Source organism: Watersipora subatra, chromosome 11 (genome assembly GCF_963576615.1).
Source record: "Watersipora subatra chromosome 11, tzWatSuba1.1, whole genome shotgun sequence".
Classification (NCBI taxonomy): domain Eukaryota; kingdom Metazoa; phylum Bryozoa; class Gymnolaemata; order Cheilostomatida; family Watersiporidae; genus Watersipora; species Watersipora subatra.
Window position 1 is genome coordinate 33,859,474 of NC_088718.1, and position 20,902 is coordinate 33,880,375.

The 20,902-nt window shown below is 42.8% G+C and overlaps 1 protein-coding gene across 1 annotated transcript in view; it reads left to right on the top strand.

The window, feature by feature from the left end:
• Positions 1–19,221, top strand: part of LOC137408402 (uncharacterized) — a 47,362-nt gene extending 28,141 nt beyond the window's left edge. Inside the window, exons 5-8 of the mRNA XM_068094917.1 lie at positions 253–394; positions 14,632–14,760; positions 15,428–15,529; positions 18,442–19,221. Coding sequence (XP_067951018.1) covers positions 253–394; positions 14,632–14,760; positions 15,428–15,529; positions 18,442–18,644 — 576 coding nt within the window. The 3' untranslated portion in view covers positions 18,645–19,221. The remainder of the gene's footprint in view (positions 1–252; positions 395–14,631; positions 14,761–15,427; positions 15,530–18,441) is intronic.
• Positions 19,222–20,902: the final 1,681 nt, after the last annotated feature.

Below are 20,902 nucleotides of genomic sequence, written 5' to 3' on the forward strand. Positions count from 1 at the left end.
TCTTTACTTCCTATTTTATAAGTTTTCTATCTTTCAAGTTTAATTTTATTAAGCTTTATTTTTCTCTAACTTCACTCGCTTATATATCATTTTAATATCTTTTACATTTTTTTGATCTTTGCTACGTAGAATGTCCCTTTTTCTGGTTTATTCTTGCAATATTTTCAGGAAAAGTTTTGTTTCCAAAATAACTGTTTCCCGCACTCAATTTTGGCTTATGCAAGAATGCCTTCAGTTTTTAATGCTTTTTAGCTAATATTGGCAGCGAACTTAACTGATAGCCATAAGCTACAGCCAGTGAGGGTGGACCGACTCCTACACATGGCAGATTTTTTTCTCTACGCTTCAAGGAATCTGTTAAACAAATCTGTGATTGCTCTCAACAGTGATATTAGTAAGTAAGACTATTATATATGCACAAATTTCAACAACATGATAATAATAGTAACAGAAAAAGTGAAATTTCTGTTGCTATGCGGTTTCTATGTCAATTAATCGAGTAACTAATATTTATATATATTTTTTGAATATATATATCCTGAGTAATGTCAAACTTTTTATTTGCTTCAATTGTGATCCGCAGTCCATGGTTTTTGAATATAATTATCACAGAGATCTTTTTTAATTTATGTACTTGTCGTGAAGTGTTTCATCATCAAAAACTTACCAGTCGCTATAAACAACAGACCTTGCAATACATTCAGCTATTAACCAGAATCTATCAAACAACTTTAAAGAGCAGTGGATACAACTACAAACTACCATACTCTCTTATAACAACAACACCTCAAACTAGAAGGAGAAGCCGAGCACGTAACACCGCATGGTATAACCCCTCCCATTCAGCAAGCACATCGCAACCAACATCGGCAGACAATTTTTTAGAATCGTCTGAGAAGAATTTCTAGAGAATCACCCACTGCACACCATATTGAACAAGAACACTTTAAACATCATCGAATCACACAACAAAAACGTTTAAATGGCAAAAAACTATTGAAAAAATACACCAGCAGACTCATGCAACTGTCATGTGAAAGCCAACTTCCCACTTCAGGGAAAATGTTTAAAGTCGACTATTATTTATTAAGCCGCTGCCATGTCCCATGTTGATGAAACAAACTACATTGGCCTAACAGAAACTGCATTTAAAACAGCATCATTCGCGCAGCGAAACAAAAGAGCTGCCACCGAGCTAAGCAAATACATATGGCAGTTAAAAGATTCCATCACCAATTATTCCATTAATTGGAAAATACTGGAGCAGTCATCTCGCTAACTAATGGCTCTGAAAACTGTGCCTTATGTCTATTGGAGAAGTTCTATATCATCATAGATATATAAACCTAGATTGGCCAATAATAGCTATTCCTATTGGTTGCCTTGTCAGACTTAAATAGCATGACGTTACATCATTGTATTGTACCTAATATTTATGGTTTATATATCTATATATATCATATACAGGCCTCACCTAGCATAATTGAGCAAGCGTAATAAACTCATCAGCGCCTGTGACACTTGAAGCACATAAATTTTATAATATATTTATTATATAGTTCATACATCAGAGTCTTGGCTTTCGAATGAGCCTATATTTAATACACAAAGAATAATAGAATTATGAAAAACAGGGTGTCAAAAGTTTGCCCTGCAATAAAAAATACACTTGATTGCGGTTCCCACAATGTGATGTCATAATTATCATTTAGCCTTGTGTAGTTGATCCATTTCGCTGCCATTGAAGCTGCACTTTTCTGTGACAATCGGTCCTGTTAAACCCAGAGAGTGCTAATAATACACTAGGATTCTAGATAATCAACAATGCCCGTGGATGTGCTAACGTGGATGTGCTAAAGCCCGACCAATACAAATACATGTTCTGGGTTAATTAATTATGCTTCAATAAATATACTGTCGTTGATAAAGGTAATGAAATCCCATCGATTAAATTGTGACCTGCAGTTGCGTGTCCCTAGGATGATATGCCAATCGCACTCTCGCGAGATCACGCAATGCTTGAAATTGATTAGTCTCAGTCGTGCCCCTCAACATCACAATAAAAAGAAAGGGCTAGTGCATAATATCCATCGGGAAAACATAGTATGGTGCTTGGAATCTGAGTTATTTTTCACAGAAATAATCTGTAAATGGAAAGCTAATGACACTGATTCCTTTGTCATCTTTATTGGTTCTCTGGAGTTGCCTGACTTACCTTCGCCTGCCACTAGCGTCATTATCGTAGTTGATAAATATAAGCGGTAAGCAATAAAATAAGCAGTAAGAGCACACAACACCGAATATAAAATTGTGACGTCCCAATTTTCGAGCCTATACCATTAAACATTTCTACGGTAGAGTTCTGGGAAAATCCTATAAACACCAACCAATGTCTGTTTTACCATGTCAAACAATGGCTCATTCGAAAGACAAGACTCTGATGTATGTAAATATATGATAAAAAATTATTTAATTTATGTGCTTTAAGCAAATTCTTACTATCAAGTTTTAAAGCCTGATGTTTACATAAAGCCTTTAACGACCATAATCATCCAGCTACAATGTTTTAGTAGTTTTAATAGTTCCAGCTGTCTATAAAGTAACTAAATTTGGTACAAACATTTTATCTGAAGACAGCTCTTACCAAACATGAAACCATTAGTAATCAAGTGTTTTATCTAAAGCTATAGTCTGGTCGGCTGATTTATATATATAGTTATATACAAATTTACATATATTTCTATATATGTATATAAAATATATTTATATATACTTTTTTGTAGTATATACATTTTTTTACATCTAAAAATATTTTTTTCTAAATATACGCAACTAATAAAAAATGAATTGATTAAAACTCATTTAAACAGCTATATTCGTTAGTCACACAACTAGCAGTTGTGACAAATGCATTATTATTAGCAGCCACACTATGATTCTTGATTTTTAGTCAAACATATCTCATGGTAAGCAACTGTGTAGTGTACAGAAACTGAATATGCCTATGTATAAATGCATTTCTATTCAGAAATCTAAGAAACCACAGTATTTATTTTTAGTGTTTTAGTTATAGTTCTTCTGCACCTCTCATGAAGTTGTGCAGCCATACATGTACAATGCATACTGATGTATCAAATGCATATGAAACCCCGATCAGTTATTACATAAAAGTACATCTTATACCTAACTTGCTACAATACAAGAAATTATCCTATCAGCATTCAAAACTCTCGTCATGTCTCCTGATATCTAAAACAGTTCTTGCAATGGCAAAAAACTGTAGCTTACATTAGCTTTTAGTTACTAAACTATCTTTCATTTGATTAGTTAGCAGCTGTAGCCCAAGTGAAAATATAGGACATTCCAGCTAAATTATTCAGCTATTTGTTACAAGAAATGAATGGGAACCTTAAACAAATGAATGAATGGGAACTTTAAACTTAATCACATCTGAGTAAAAGATAAGGTTAAAATTGGGTAAATTATCTCCACCCACAAACTACTCTTTATGTTGAAATGAATTTTTAATTTACTAGTTTGTCACTGTCATGCCCGATAAATTTATGTATTCATCTGACTGCCATAATCACCAAAATTTTATTTAAACAAATGAGGACATGTGAGAAGAGAGGCATTTCTGGATTCACTTCTGTTTTCAAACCCGTTGATCTTGTGGAAACCTTTAACGAGCATTTCTCTTTTTACTGTTGTAGTAAAATAAGCAATCAGAAAGAGCATTTTAACCCTTTGGCTAAGTCAAAGCCCGCAAAAACAATCGAAAATCATGTATTTTTTTGTATATCAATAAAATCGGTATTCTATGAACATATGTAAAGGTCTGGCCCCGGTAGCTGAGCCAGCTTTACTTTTCCTAGCAAGGCAGTGCAGTCTGAACACTGGGCCTTCCCCTTGTCGGCCTGCCTGACACACCTAGTGGTCGGGTCAGGTCGCGGCTGGGTATCCACAGTTCAGGCTCACTTGGAAGGCTAACACGGCCTGCTCTCTGAGACCCTATCGTGGCTAGTTTAGGTCCCGACTACTTACTGGAAGGCCTGATCTCTAATGCTATCGCATTTCTGATCAGGTCCGATCGTAACGTAGCCCACCCCTAGCCTTCCTTAGGTGTCTCCCCCAAGCAGTTCGTGTTTCGAAGCCAGAGCAGTTCTGGCGGAAGGATCCTCCTTATGCCAACCAGGCAGGCATCAAACGTAGGCAGTTTATAAGAATAAGTATAGTGTATTTAGCGTATATCAGCACATGTATAACTTCGTCTTGACAGTATAAAATCCGTTAGCAGAATCCCAAAGAGTTGGCTTATGCCTTCTCCTTTTATACTATTTGCTCCGCCCACAATTATATAACATTCATTGTTTCACATCAGGCCTGTGAGGCAGGCCCAGACAATAGGCATAATGGTGTGCTAGCAGGCCTGTGAAGCAGGCCCAAAAATGTAGTATTATATAACAGTTTTACCAGGGTATTATATAACCGGTTAAGAAATATACATAAGTGACTAGGCATAATGTGGTCTCAAGCACAAACATATGGTTTAGTATAGTCTCGTCCTCCACACACTCCCCCCCAATTGTTTAGCCTGGGGTCAACAATTTACCTGAGGTGGAGTCATAGATGCCTAGTGATATTGGTTTGCACAGCTACGTAAGTGCTGTATCTCTTGGTAGCTAGCTCGGGCTAAGCTTTGATATCGCCGATACTCCTTTTCCTTACGGTCGGCCCGGCGGAGATAGCTTTCTCTCTTGTTGGAGTGGTGAGGCTTTTTCTCTCCGCTGGTTGGCCTGCGTACCTTTGTGATTGGTTCCTCCACTATTCCCTCCTTATCCGCCGTGCTGGCATGGATTTCCAACATTGGCTCTTCTTGTTGAGTATCTCCTCGTCTCATCTTTTTCGGAATAGTGTATCCCGAAAGGAAGGATCGACTTGGTTCCTCCCTGTCTTTGGTATCCTGGCGATTTTGTACTCAGACTGTCAGGTTTGGAATATCTGTCTCTGGGTCTATGGTAATCGTTGGTTTTGTGGTTTCTATTTTTCTCTTTACCGTCCATCCTTTCCCATCTTTGACCGGCAGGCAGGTGCCGAAAGGAGGGCAGTTCTCCTACCCGATGTATTCGCAGAATTCCTGAAAAGACTCTTCGTCCACTTGAAACACCACGCGCGGGTGATTCTCGATGTCTTCCTCCGTCCGTTGGTGCTTATAGATGGAGAAAAATGAAAAAGAATTCTTCTGGCATTTGCACCAAAATCGCCAGAAGTGTTGTCTGATGTGGCGTCGCGCCACTCGGCTTTCTCTATTCTGGAATCCACATAATCGACACTCTCCCTTTTCTTTGTCCTCTGCGGCCTCCATCTTTTTATAGGATTCGAGCGTATACCAAACGTTCCTGGGAGAGTCCTTTCGTTTGGCCGGGTCCTGGCTCCGTGTCGGCTTTTCCTTGGCTAATGTCGTTCCTAGCCGGATCACTCGCACATTTATCTCATCGTCCTGATTTGGTTTGGTCCCTTTATATGCCATTGGTGTGGCCTTTGGATTTGTTGAAGATACGCTGACACGGCGCTCTGGATCTATGCCTGTCTGTGTGGCTGTTGTCTCTGTCTCCTCAAGTATTCCATCAAGCTCCGTGAGTAGTTGCTGCAATTCTTTATCTTCGTACTGGGTACTTCTCGGGTCCATGTGGCTAACGTAGTTTCGAACTGTCTGAAGCAGAGAGCAGTCGTGAAATGACGTGTATGCGAATTGGCTAGGAGCAGGGTTGTGGTTGACTGAGTGCAATGGTGGCCAGTTTCTGGTGGAGCCTCGTCCTTGACCCGGGTCAACTGTGTCGCCAGTAGTCACCGGTTCAGATCGTCCCTGGCCGGAAAATCTCTCTCTCGGAGATTTCTCCGGCCTCTGCGATCTTCGCCCCTTCGTTCCAGATCATTTGTCCTTTCTCACTTGTTCTGGTAGTTTGGATCTCTGCAGTCATCGCCCTCTCCAACTCCTCCATAGAGTCTTTCAACGTTCGATATTGTAACTCTCCTTCCTCGTCGAGGACAATGCTTCCTTCTTTAAGCAGCTCATCTATGTCCTCCAAACGGCTCCTTAACAACTCGTATCTCTCTCTGGCTGCTGGGCTACTCTTCACCTCTTCTGAGAGTTGGAAGTTTTCCATCTGTTCCCTTTCTCCTGTTCCCGTGTTCTGGCTATTGGTGGTCAATGTTGCCTCTAACTCTTCCACGGAGTCCCTCAACGCTCGGTACTTTAATTCCCCTTCTTCGTCGAGGCTAACGCTCCCCCTTCGAGAAGCTTTTCGATGTCCTCCACTCTTGCTCTCAGTATCTCGTACCTTTCTCTGTTTTCCTGTGTATTTCTAATCTCTTCCGAGTATCGGCACTGTTCTTCATCTTTCTTCTCGGGTTCGACCTGGTGACACACCGCCTGCCCATACCGGATGGGTGGTCCCGTGGTTCTTCGGGGCCTCCCATCTCTTCTCAACTCCACGGGTCTATCGGTTCCAGTGGGCTCCGCCTCCACCTGCGTCTCTCCCCCGGTCGGAACCGGTCTAGAGTTCATGGTGGGGGTCGGTTCTGCCTGTTCAGTCTCTGCATGGGCCTGTGGTTCTATAGTCGTTTCCTCTCCCTGTCCACCCAGTCTGTAAATATCGAGGGGGGCAATGGGATCGGACTCGGCTCCCAGGTCATTTTGTCCTAACTTCGAGGGGTCTGTGCGTCCTGGCGCATTGACAGGCTCCTCCTCAATACTGCTATCCACGGAAAGGGGATGCTCCTCCTCCGTCAGAGCTTCCAGTAGTCGCCTCCGGAACGTTTCCCCCTTACTGGGTGCGGGAAGAGGGTCCCTGTCCCTAGGCCGCAGGGGTGGTTGGAAAGCGGGTTCCCTCGCATGGAACTCCAGGGTAGGCAACAACTCGATCGGTTCTTCTCTACTTCTCCTCCTATTGCCGGTAGCTCCTCTCATGTTGGGGCGCCGAGCCGGCTCCCTGGTGGCCGGGGCCTTACCATCTGCTTCTTGGCATGCAACATAGGGCTTCAGGCGTTCCTCGTTCTGAACGGATACCTGACCCTGCCGTTCTACTTGATAGGTATTATTAGAGTGACGCTTGGTGACCGTGTACGGCCCCACGTATTTGGGTTGGAGTTTGGGGTTTTCACCCCTCCTTCGCCGCTTATTCACCAACAACACCAGATCTCCCACTTCAAACAGGGGTGGCTCTTCCTCATCCTCTACCCTTACTTTCATCTGGCGCTCTCGGAGAATCTCGTGAGTTTCTTCTAGCCGACCGGCCAACTCCAACACCTAGGGCTGGATGGCTTGGTTGTCCATGGCTACTGGTTCGGAGAGCTGGTCGGGCAGACGCAGCTCCCTGCCCATCATCATGAAGTTCGCAGTTTCTCCGGTGGCGGAGTGAGGTGTGCCCCGAAACGCCCTCATGATTTGGGGTAACAACAGGTCCCATTCTGTTGGTCCTCGGCGGAGAAGTAGGGCCCTCAATGAGTCTCCCAGGCTACGGTTGTTTCGCTCTACGATTCCATTTCCTTGAGGATGGTATGGGGTAGTCCGTGTCTTGGTTACATTCCATAACCTGCACAACTCGCTCATGAGTTTAGATTCAAACTGGGCTCCTTGATCCGAATGCAACTCCTCCGGCAGGCCGAAGTAGCAGAATACCCTCTCATCCAGGGTCGTGGCCACTACCGGGGCAGTTGCATCCGGAATGGCTATGGCGTCTGCCATCTTGAGAAGTGATCACTGATCACGAGAATCCACTTGTTCCCCTTCTCAGTCTCTGGCATTGGTCCCACCAGATCCACTGCCAACTTCTGCCAAGGTCGCTCGGCGTAGAGTCGGTGCCGGCTCTTGGTGGCGTGGTTCCCCTCGGTCTTGGCTACCTGGCAGACCTCGCACGTCTTGATCAGGCGACGTATGTCTGCACTTAGGCCCGGCCAGTACCAATTTAGTAGGACTCTCTTCGTTGTCTTGTGCATCCCTGCATGGGCCAGCCGATGAGTTTCCCAAATAACCCGGTTTCGGTCTGCTCGGGGGCATAGGGTGCACCATCGAGAGTGGCCGTTCGTTATTAGCCGGATCTCCAGGACACCGTTGGTTGATAGCCGCATGGCTTCTCGCCTTCTGTGTAAGATTCGGAGCTCATTGTTCCCCAATGTCAGTTCTTCCTCTATCAATTCCTGGTCATTTTTACAGCCCAGTACATTCGGGCCACGGCCTGGTTCCCTTCTATCTGGCTTTGTACCAATTGACGGAAGTTCCGCTCTCCGGGCAATTTGATGGCGGCCACCTTGTTAGGGTCTTCCTTCATCATAGCCTGCTTACTTGGACCTCCGTCTCTCTCTTCTATGCGGGTGCAATGCCGGCAGTCCTCCGGGCAGGCTTGTCGACTCAAACCGTCGGCGTTCCCGTGTTTGGCCCCGGGTCGGTGTTCCAGTTGATAGGTGAACTCCGACAGGATCTCCAACCACCGGGCCACCTGAGCCGACGGTTCCTTTCGTCGGCACAACCATCTCAAGGAGGCATGGTCTGTTCGGAGTAGGAAGCGGTGTCCATATAAATAAGGTCGAAAGTGTTTTACGGCCTTTACCACTGCTAACAGTTCCTTACGGGTGACACAGTAATTCTGTTCTGCGGGGCTGAGTGTTTTACTGTAGTACGCTACTACTGTCTCCCTACCATTTTGGTTCTGAGACAACACCGCCCCCACTCCCACATTACTAGCATCGGTATCCAAGATATACTGGTTCTCGGGGTTGGGATAACCCAAGACCGGTGCCGTGACCAACCCCCGTCGGAGTGTCTCGAATGCCGCTTGCTCCTCATTTCCCACTGCCAGGCTTTCTCTTTTCCTGTCAGAACAGTGAGTGGCTTGGCGGTAGTGGCATAGTCCTTCAGATACTGCCGATAGTATCCAGTCGTCCCTAAAAATGCTTGTAACTGTTTCACATTCTGTGGGACTCGCCATTCTGCCACCGCCTTGATCTTCTCCGGGTCAGTGGATACTCCTTGCGGGCTCACCACATGTCCGAGATATTTCACCTTCTCCTGGAGGAGTTCACACTTCGAGGGCTTTAGCTTCAACCTGGCCGTTGCCAGCCTCCGGAAGACTTCTTCCAGGCGAGCCCGGTGCGTTTCAAAGTCGGGGGCGATGACGATAATGTCGTCCAGGTAGAGCAAGAGAGTCTTCCAGTGGAGTCCTTGCAACACAGATTCCATCAACCTCTGAAAGGTGGCGGGAGCCGATGTTAGTCCGAACTGCAGCACTTTCCACTTCCATAGCCCACTTCGGGCGGTGAAAACAGATCTTTCCTGGGCTTCCTGGTCCATTGGCACTTGCCAGTATCCGCTGGTCAGGTCTAGTGTGCTAAAGAATCGACTTCCCGCCAGGGCGTCCAGGCTCTCATCGATTCTTGGGATTGGATAGGCGTCCTGTTGTGTGATGGCATTTAGTTGCCGGTAGTCCACGCAGAACCACCACCCACCGTCCTTCTTCCGAACCATCACCACTGGTGAGCTCCAGGCCCCATTTGCAGGTTCGATCAGGCCCTTTTCCAATAGGTCGGTCACCTGTCTGTCCGCCTCTGCCTCCTTGAGGGGCCCCAACCTATGGGGAGGTTGTCTAATGGGCCTGGCTCCTTCTATCAGCGGTATACTGTGTTTTACCAGATCGGTCCGCCCCACATCGCCCTCGTACTTACTGAAGACATTCTGGTATTTAGCTAGCAGGGCGGCCAACTTCCGCCTTTCCTGGTCGTGCGAGCAACCTCGGACGACCTGATCGTAGAGCTCGACTAGATGTTCGGGCACTGCTTTCCCAGCGTATACAGCTGTACACCCTACTCCAGTTACTTCGGTGTTGAAGTCTTTTGGTTCTGTCCAGGGTTCGGCCTGCACATCCTCTGCCCTGATGGCAGTGTACAAGCCTATCACTTGTCCAGCCGCCAATTCGATGGGGTGGTTACCCGGGTTTAGGCATTGCACGGCCACGTCGCCCTGGTCTCCGGGCTGATTCAGGCTACGTGCCACCGGAAGTTGCGGGTCAGCTCCCTCTATTATGCCTACGGGTACATAATTTTGGGCTGATATCCTTCCCGCCACCGTTACTTCAGACAATGGTGGAATGGTGACCTTCCAGGTGTGTACCTTCAACACCATCAGTCTGCCGTATTTATCGGTACAGGAGAGTTTTCTGTCCCCGATGGAGATGACGGGTTGGTCGAAGTCCATGTGACATCGGTGTGAGATCAGGAAGGGCATTCCCAGGATGGCGTCCTTGCTGATTTGGCTCACAATGAAGTTCTCCTCGATCGGTACATCGCGGAGTACCTCCTCGATCGGTACATTAGTCCGTAGAATTGGAGCTTACTCCCGTCTGCCATCAGACCGTATCGGTCATTTTTCTCCAGTTGATCTCTAATCCGGCTGGCATTTGGTCGAACACCTTCTTTGACAACAGGTTCGTATTGCAGCCGGTATCTATGAGAAAGAGCAGGTCCTGTCTCTCCATTTTCCCGGGCAAGAAGTAGCTAGATTTGTGGGGCTTTTCCAAGGCTCCGATTCTTGGTAACTCATTCCTTTCGCAGGTGTCGTTAGGCGCCCCTTTGGAATATCTTTTTCATGGCAGACGCCGAGGCCTGTCCGGTGGTGGACTCTCATCGAGCTGGTCCGCCAGGCTTTCCTCGGGAGCAGCTGGCCTTGTGCTGTCTCCGTACCGGCCTGTCGGACCCGACACCGGACTCAGGCGTTGGCCTGGGTCTCTACCCCGGAACGGGTCGACTTGGTTCGACTCCCGTCCTTTCTCTACTCCTGATCCTGGGGGGCAGTAGGCTCGATCCCAGCCCCACCCATTCCTGGATCTGCGACCCCCTGGTCTATGGAATTGCTCCACCATAGCTGGTTCCTCTTCCACTCCCGATCTGGAGGGTATAGATCTCTGGAGAAGCTCAGCTCCAGATGAGCTGGCTCTCGCTCCCAATCTACCCTGTCCAAATCTCTGGGAAGGATCAGCACTGGCTGGGCCTTTTTCCCCCGACCTAGGTCGTCCTGGTTCCTGGAAGCGTTCGCTCGAGATTAACTTCTCCTTCTTTCCCGATCTGCGTTTAGGTCTCTCGAGAGCTCCAGCTGGTGCTGGATCGGCTCTCGGTCCCGACCCTCGCGGTCCAGATCTCTTGGAGTAGTTTTTCCCAATTGTACCTTCCTCTAGACTACCGACATTTCCTGATGTCGCTTTTTGTCTAGCTTGTCTTTGGGTTTGGCGGACATACCGCCTCTGGGTCTGTCGGGCCTCCTGCGGCGATACTCGAGGATCCATCTCCATGTCCTCTTCGTCTAGGCCTTCTAAGCTCTGGTAGTGGTTGTAGGTGAGAACCTTCTCTACCGGAGGCCTCTGCGTGATAGCTACCGAATTCGCGGGGTAGAACCAGCCTTCCGGGTCCACCTCAGCCTTCCTTCGGCCTGCCCCTCTCACCTTTTTGTAATTATTGGTTCTTGGCGCCCTATTGCAGCCAGCAGGTTGCCCTACTGCTGCGGGCGGTAGGCGTTTCCCTGGTTCTGTCCCTGGGTGGTGCGGCTACTGGGTTGGTTCTTGGGGCAGTTCCTCCTCCAGTGACCTGCCTGATCACACCCCCAGCATCTCCTTACTCCTTTTTCCCGAGTCACTTGCTGTGGGGGACCTTGTGAGTGACCGACTTGTCTCTTCAGATCGGCCATTTCCTTTTTTAGATCCTCCATCCTGGTCAGGAGTAGACCCAACGAGTCAAGGGCAGCACGGACTACTATGGCCTGCTCTATTTCCACCTGCTCCTCCATGGCCTGCTCGAGCTCGTCCGGCTGGACTGCCCTTACTCCGGATCTCGCTGGATGGTTCTGTCGAATGGTCATCTCGGGCCGTATTTGTAGGTACTCATTCCCTGCTCTCACGGCGGCCTCCAGGGTGGGGGTGGGTACTGCCAAAAGGTGTCTTTGTAGGTATATGTTACCTAAAGACCCGCAGAAGGTATCCACCGCCATCTCCTCCCTCATTCAATCGGACAACTCCTCGAACGCAATGCTCGTAAGTCTTTCTATACGAGCAGCATGCTCGAATAACGTAGTGTGGGTTTCCTTCCTCAGGCCCTGCAGTTCCGACCTTGCCTCCTTGGGGGTCATGCCGAACCTTGCCGGAGGGTGTTGAACACTGCCTGTAGTGTATGTCCATGCCCACATTCCTTGGCCTGTTCTTTCAGCCTTCCTCGAATGTGTAATAGGGCGGATCTGCTCCCCAGTCATTGGCGACAGCCACATCATTGAACTGCCTTATGAAGGCCTCCCCATCACCGTTCCCATCGTACTCAGGAGCCTTGAATGTCTCTCTGGGTACCGGTGGCTCCGGATTCCTTTGTGCCTCTTGGTTCACAAGCATCCTCTCTAGCACATTCGTTAATCGCTCTAGACCCTCTAGTCCTTCCCTTTGGGGGACTCCCGGTCGTTCCGCGCTACGAGTGCGTCTTTCCATGATCGTGCCTTGCTAGTTATCTTTTGTGGATTGACTTAATCCCACTGCTGCCACCAGTGTAAAGGTCTGGCCCCGATAGCTGAGCCAGCTTTACTTTTCCTAGCAAGGCAGTGCAGTCTGAACACTGGGCCTTCCCCTCGTCGGCCTGCCTGACACACCTAGTGGTCGGGTCAGGCCGCGGCTGGGTATCCGCAGTTCAGGCTCACTTGGAAGGCTAACACGGCCTGCTCTCTGAGACCCTATCTTGGCTGGTTTAGGTCCCGACTACTTACTGGAAGGCCTGATCTCTAATGCTATCGCATTTCTGATCAGGTCCGATCGTAACGTAGCCCACCCCTAGCCTTCCTTAGGTGTCTCCCCCAAGCAGTTCATGTTTCGAAGCCAGAGCAGTTCTGGCGGAAGGATCCTCCTTATGCCAACCAGGCAGGCATCAAACGTAGGCAGTTTATAAGAATAAGTATAGTGTATTTAGCGTATATCAGCACATGTATAACTTCGTCTTGACAGTATAAAATCCGTTAGCAGAATCCCAAAGAGTTGGCTTATGCCTTCTCCTTTTATACTATTTGCTCCGCCCACAATTATATAACATTCATTGTTTCACATCAGGCCTGTGAGGCAGGCCCAGACAATAGGCATAATGGTGTGCTAGCAGGCCTGTGAAGCAGGCCCAAAAATGTAGTATTATATAACAGTTTTACCAGGGTATTATATAACCGGTTAAGAAATATACATAAGTGACTAGGCATAATGTGGTCTCAAGCACAAACATATGGTTTAGTATAGTCCCGTCCTCCACACATACATAGCTCAAACTGAAATTTATTTCTATTAGCTAAATCTTTTGTACATAAACTTATTTTCCATATGTACTACTATAAAAAAGTTACGACTATGTACAATTGATTTTGTATGAAATGCTTGGAAGCATTCCTTTCGACAGAGTCTAACGCCACAGCATAGCCAACGCCAGTAGCATCGTCATTGTCCGACTTAACATAGTCATCACTTTTCTCTGTATATTCAAAGTTTAAATCACTACCATCATCTGAATAATTACCATACTGATTAGACAAAAGATCACTAATGATCGCGAAATCAAATAAATTTTCATTTTTTCCTTTTTAATACCGAGCCGCCTGTTGAGTGGTTTTTCCAACTTCAATTTTTTCGACGCAGTCGGGATTTCATATTCCTTTAGTTTTTAGCACAAAGAAACTCCTCTCATAATCGTTTCATATAATGTAATTGTAATTCATTGACTAATATCTTGCCAATAATATTCAAGATTTACTAGCATTTATATCCTTTGCTTATTGTTACTAAAGGTCGGTTCACACTATATCGCCGTTTGTCAGCGTTTCCCTTTTGGCATTCATCGTCGATTATGTGAACCGTAAATGGATGGCATCGACGAAGCATCGCGGGCCTGTCGGGGGAGTTTGTGGCTGTCAAACTTTCCCGATATTTCGCCGAGCACCGATGACCGCCGTTCACATGTGAACCATTTCGGCAATGGTCATTTGCAGTCAAGGGTTGAGTGATTTATTGATATCCGTTTATGATAGTCGCTGTAGGACTAGTTTTTGATTGCAGCACGCGAAAACAAAGATTTTTCTTCGCGAAAATAAAAGTCAAACACTACGCCTTGGAGTATTTGTTGATGCAAACGTGGATGGGTATGTGATGGTGTGAACATGGTTATCATGGATGATCACCAAAGTATTGTGACATTGACGACGAAATACGGCGATATAGTGTGTCCCAGCCTTAAGCGACAGTTTTATAAACGCTGACCAAAAGTGACAGAAAAGTCGTTTTTCCACAGAACTGATAAACCACATTTGGTCGTTTCCCCAGCTAAAGGGTTAAGTTTTTAAACAAAAATTCTTAAATTAATTAACATGTTGGGACACACATTGAGCTGACATCAACATCTTAGATCTAGTGATGTAATCAAAAGTTTTTAGAAAAGCACATCGGTACATGGATTGATAAAAACATTCGACTTATCACTTACCTTTTACCACGACAAATAATGTTAACTAATTGCCTTTGTAGTTTTGTCAATTTACTGTTGTAATGTTTGTAGTAAAACAATTCTAATTTTTTGCAGCCCTTGGCGAAGGATTTGAGTTCATCGACCCAAATGCTTTGCTAAGACAGAAACATTTCTACAGCCTGACAAGATATGAAACAAATGTAAGCTGCTCTATTGGTCATCAAATGTGTTTGAAGTACCGAGGTAAGCGATGCAAGGTTTATTCTACTCCATTTTATACCTTTTAGAGAGTTATGTGTCACATTTTCAGAAGTTTTTGCTTGCTGTATCAAATAAAAGTAGTTTGTCAATAACTTGGGATTTTTATTACCATAGCTTTGTCAAAACGATATGATAAAAGTCCAAGTTGAGGATGAATTTACGAAAATATTTAATAGACTTTATCAGAAAGTAGTTTTCTACTATTTGGTGATTGTTTTTGGTGTTGGAGGTGATTTGACTGCTAAACTGTTTCAAGATTAAAATCGACAAAACTTGGTCGCGATTAACAAATTTGATTTTAAAATGTTTAGTGACAGGGTTTGAACGCCATAGCCTAGATCAACTATAGCAACAAAAGTAACTGGTGATGAAATTTTGCATGTATTTTTCTTTTGAGCGTTTTATCCGCGATCAAGTTTGATCGACTTTATTCTTAAATCATCCTGGCAGTTGAATAACCTCAAACATAAACAACAGGTACAAATGATATAGAGAAATGCCAATGAACCGGTACAAGGGATAGAGAAATGGCGATAGTTTCTGATAAAGTTAAGTGTAAATTCATTTTTAAAAATGGACGATGAAAGTAAAAAAGTATAATGTAGAAACTGCTTTTTGTAAGGAGACAATTTTTGAACTATACTTGCAGGATCACATGACACCCACATCTTTGCACTGTCAAAGCCTCTGAATGAGACACTCCTTATTGAGAAATTAGACTATCCCATTAACATGTACCAAGCTGAGAATGGTGAGCGCTTCTTTATGAGCATTAAATGTAGCCACTCTGCACAATTATAGGAAATTAAATGATGGATTTAATGCGAATCATTAGGATAAATTTTAATAGATAAGAATGTTTTACAGATATACACCTGAACAAGAATGAAAGAATTATACATTTATGACATCTTAGATGCATGAAATAAAATAAAAGTTAAAAAAATATTAATGCTAGATAGGTCATTGGTTCACTATTTTGTGCTTTCATAGCTATGTTACATCTACATGTATAATTAAATTAAATTTTAATGAATTGTTTCTCTCGGGAATTTCAAAACATTTTTGTGGGTTAGTCTCTGTTTGATTATGAGCTTAGATCTAATTGGACATGACAGTATTAAATTGGCTCTTTTCGTAGCCAAATCGCTCATCTCGTTTTACATAATACGCCTCAACAAAACAATAATTTAATAGAAGCTAGTGTTTTATCATGCATACATCTAAATGGGTTTTTTGTACCAGAAAATGGTAATGATTATCACAAAGCTGGCAACTTTGCACTTGCTCACCCTCTTGTATGTAAGATATTTGCTACGCGACCTCCTTAAATGTTGACTTGCAACAAAATTCGCATTACAGTTATTTGGTACCAAAAGATTCACCATGTTTTACTCTGCTGTGTTGTAGGTGCAAAATATGTGGAAACCTGATTACAAGCTCTTAAACGCTAAAAAATAAACAGTTAATCGCAGCTATCACAAAACACCAGTAGATTAGAATCTCTTTCCAAAACGGCTCAAATGAGACGTAGCTGTACAAGATGGTTTCTGTTTACACTTTCATGCAACCTCATTCGTCGAAATATTTTCACAAATATACTTCACGCATTCAATAAAAACATGTCTATTGTTCTTAAGCATCTGTTTTATCGCCATAGTAATTCTGTCACTTTTAGCACTGATATCTTATAACTTACCATAAAAATTCGTTTAATTTTTTAACCTTTGTTCGAATGAGTACATATCATTGTCTAATAATCCTGATGAGCCTGTTGGTCACCTGAGATAATCGAAACGTGCTGCAGAAACTATTTGCGAAGTATTGGGTCACATGATCAGATTACGACTCGAGGATTAGACCAAGTCGAAACAAAACTGTAAAGTAGCGAGCATCTATTTTTAATACGGGGTCATCGGTGAAACCCGAAGCGTTTGTCATAAACTAGTGCTACGAGAAGTTTCATATTGAGCCTTTTATTGGCCTTTCAATTCACGAGAGAACATCACGTGACAAAACAATAACCAAATGTAATGACAACATCAGAGAAATAAACTGATTCCAATCTATGCCGGCTTTTCGCTTTTGAGCTTTTAAGAGCTTCTAATCACATTTCCACATATTTGGCACCTACAACACAGCAGAGTGAGACATGGTGAATCTTTTGATACCAAATATCTGTAATTTATTGCTGCAAGTCAACCTTTGTTAAATTACTTGCAAATAAATTTATCGTAAAAAAATAATTATTATAACTTTTGGTCAATAAACGGACTACTTTCTTGCATATTTTATGCTTGACAAACCTAGAAAAAACTTTAAATAGTAAATCTTTTTCCAATAAGAAAATGTATTATTTGAAAAAAATTATATCTTGCAAAAAGTTATACTTTGTTAATTTGAACATATTGTAAAGGCTTAGTGTGCTGCCCTTTGCTACCCCAAAGTACAAGACTCAGTGCAAAAGTTTATAATACCGTATATTTTATCCGCTTAGTATAAGTGGTTACAAAAATAGCATGCAACAGTCATATAATAGGTGCAGATAAACTCTGCCTTCTCATCAGGGCACTTGCTCTTATATAGTAAGAGGCCCCGCCCCCCTCTTGTTCCACTTAGCTGGTCTCCGCTTAGCCTGTCTTGACAAACTGTTGTTTCTGCGGAGTTGTCCCCCCCCCCTCCCCCGTCGAGCGGGCGAGCAACACAACAGCTTGTCACAAGACGTACTGCACCTGATGCATCAGTTGCACTTATAGGGAGTTGTTCTCTTCCGTCTATGCGGCTTGGTTGCGATGTTATGTCGGTCGCTCTAATGCTAGTCATAACGACTTTCGCGCAAAAATTATGTAGAAAAAATAAAATTACAACGTTTAACCAGCGACCAGTCTCTGCAGTAAACTTTAGTAGAACTTGAGAACTTAAGCAACAACAGCGACTAAACATGTCATTATTTGTGCGCTCAGTCAGTTTTATTTCTATTTTTGTATCAGTCAGTTTTATTTGTTCGTATGAATTTTATTTTCAATTTATTTTATTTTTAAATTCTACTAAAGTTTATCGCAGAGACTGGTCGCTAGTTAAACATTTTAATCTTATTTTTTCTACATAAATTTTTGCGCGAATTTCATTATGATTACCAATGGAGCGACCGACATAACATCGCAACCAAGCCTTATTGACGGAAGAGAACAACTCCCTAAAAGTGCAGCTGATGCAGCAGGTGCAGTATGCCTCGTGACAAGCTGTTGTGTTGCTCGTTCGACGGGAGAACAACTCCGCAAAAACAACAGTTTGTCAAGACAGGCTAGTCTCGGCTTGGCTCAACTCGGCTTTGCTTGGCGCTGACCGGCTTAGCTCTCTTCACCTCATTTTCCCCGCATGACTGAGCACAGCCCAGCCCTAGGGCTTAGCTCAGCTCTCAGTGGATCACATTCTACAACAGCATTATTTAACAGCACACACTTAATTTTAGTAAATTTGTTCTTAGAGTTGTAAGATTTTTGGACAAAGTAAAATTTGGCAAAAATTATCTAGCTGTTATCTAGTATAATAATCTAATCTCTAGCTAGCAGCTGTTTAGCAAGACTGAAAAAAATCGAAGTGATAAATATTGTTACCTAGAACTTAATTGTATATGCAAAAAACTCTTACTTCAATTTTCAGGAATGATATTTACGATGAGGAAATATTTTGGTTTCAAAGTAAAGAATCCATGTCGAGTCCTTAAAACCTACCACCATCACTGTTCTGTTGTACACGGACCACCTCCTGGCAGTAACTATACTATATATAATCTTGGCTGGAAGCCAAAAGAAGTGCGTTCTGGTGTGGCACTGCCTAGCTCACTTAGTGGGATCGCAAACTAGGTTATTAACTGTGTAAGTAGGAAATTACTGCCATATATACTACTCCATACACATAAATGACATTAAAAATGTACCGGTTTTCACTGCCTGTGTAGTTTCTACACAGATGTATATAACAATATATAAATTTATGTATAAGTTGTAATTATGTTATATAAGTTATATAACATAATTTATATAACATTTTAAAGAAACACATTTGAGACTACATGGACAATAAAAATCTGTTTTGTTGTTTCAGCCTCGTGTCACTAGTATTATCATCATAAGGAAACTGACATTCTTTTGCGCTCCTCAATAGATTTTCCTGTCTATACAATTAGTGTTGTAGGATAAACTTGGTAGTTGCTATTTTATTTTTCATTTTGTTCTAATTAAAAATGATGGCGTTTACTTTCAGGTCTGCCTTAGGCCTATTCTTATTTGTTGCGAAGCACACAGATTTCTATAGCTATGGTATTGCATATCCTATAACCAAGAATCACTGTGAACAGACTGACCATGTTATATTCTGCCTTGTTTTATATATTATATAATTTATATATATAAATTTTTTATATAAATAATAATAATAAATGTACATCGTTAATAAATATTGTTTTGAATGATTTGTGTTCGCAGAGGCTACAGGTCGTTTTTTTAAATTACTCCGAGGAATGCATGCCAAATTTATCATGTAACTACATGTATGAACTAACAATCTTCCTGTTTGTTTGTGGTTGGAGACATGACGAATAGCGACAATCCAATGCATTCAGCCTTTTTCTAGCGAAATGAGTGGGGTGAAGAAGTTTGGAGAGTCACTGAGATAGTACATACTGAATTCAATGACATAGTGAACATGCTGCCTTGAGATGACAGCCGTTTACGCTGGCTTGCATCCTGATTAGCAGTTGTCGTTTAGTGAGCCTTTGTGGACCTTTCACTTGTTTCCTTGTTTTAGGACAGCCCTTTGAATATATATAAAACTAGCTGTGCTACCCAGCGTTTCCCCGGGTAATAATAAAGTCTGGACAAAAAATTGATTTGTATTTAACATATAGCAACATTTCCTATTTCAACTTTCAGACTACATATCATGAGAGAAGTGTTTTGTGTAGTTGAAATAAATTGATAGAAAAATAAAAACAACTATAAAGGTTTTAAAACTTTGTCAAACAACTGTAACTTTCAAGCTATTAGCCTTGCACAATGCCAATGGAAAATTCCAGTAAGCTGCTAGGCTTCTAATGATGGTACTCCATGACATTGCGTCAGCATTGTTGTACAGCTACAGTTGTTCTAATAATAGCTATAGCCAAAATGCAGACAGACATACGGACATGCTTTGACAAATTTATAATTATCATTAAATATATATATTATTAAATAATATAATATAAACTAGAAATTCCACCGTCATACAGCCCACGACCAAAGTGATATTGGGAAAAAAAGGGTACTGATGGTTGAGAAATGCAATATTAGCAGTCAAATAGGATAACTGCGATGGTAGCTGTAATGTACTGGGTGTGGGTGTTACTATATACAACAAATAGCAATAATGAAAGGAAAATATTATATGTTTATATCTCTCCTCCTGCAAAAAGAGAAATGCAATATTGGCCAATATTAGAAGTAAAATGCACTGATATTATTAGAATAACCAATATTATTACTATAATAATAATAGCAAACCAATGCACAATTTTGTTTATATTTCAAAACGTCCTAGCTAACAATATCATGAAGTTGTGATATTTATATAGATTTTTAGAAAAGCTGTACGACGTAGTCATTGTTCTGTAGTCATCTAAACTTATAATTAATTATTGTAATAATCTCATTAGAACCGTTAGAAAAAATATCATCGAATATCCCTTTACTTACACTGCGTTAGATTTTTAGAAAATCTGTACTATGTAGTCATTGTTCTGTAGTCATCCAAACTTATAATTAATTATTGTAATAATCTCATAAGAACCGTTAAAAAATATCATCGTCATCTCCTTTACTTATACTGCGTTGGACATCAGTTACCGTCGAATACGAAAGTACTCAAATGTGTCGGCAAATGAAATTGAATATGAAAAAATTGAAATCAGTAAGAGTGAAACGATTTCTGTACTCCTATGTTAATTGCCGAAACCTTCGGCAATTCGACAATGCTATAGACTGGTGAAAAGTGCACGTTTTTTTTTCGTGAAATGCACAAGACTTTATCGTTCTATTCTCTGTTGCTCGGCGTTTCAATTTTTGGTCTTAACCTTTATTAAACC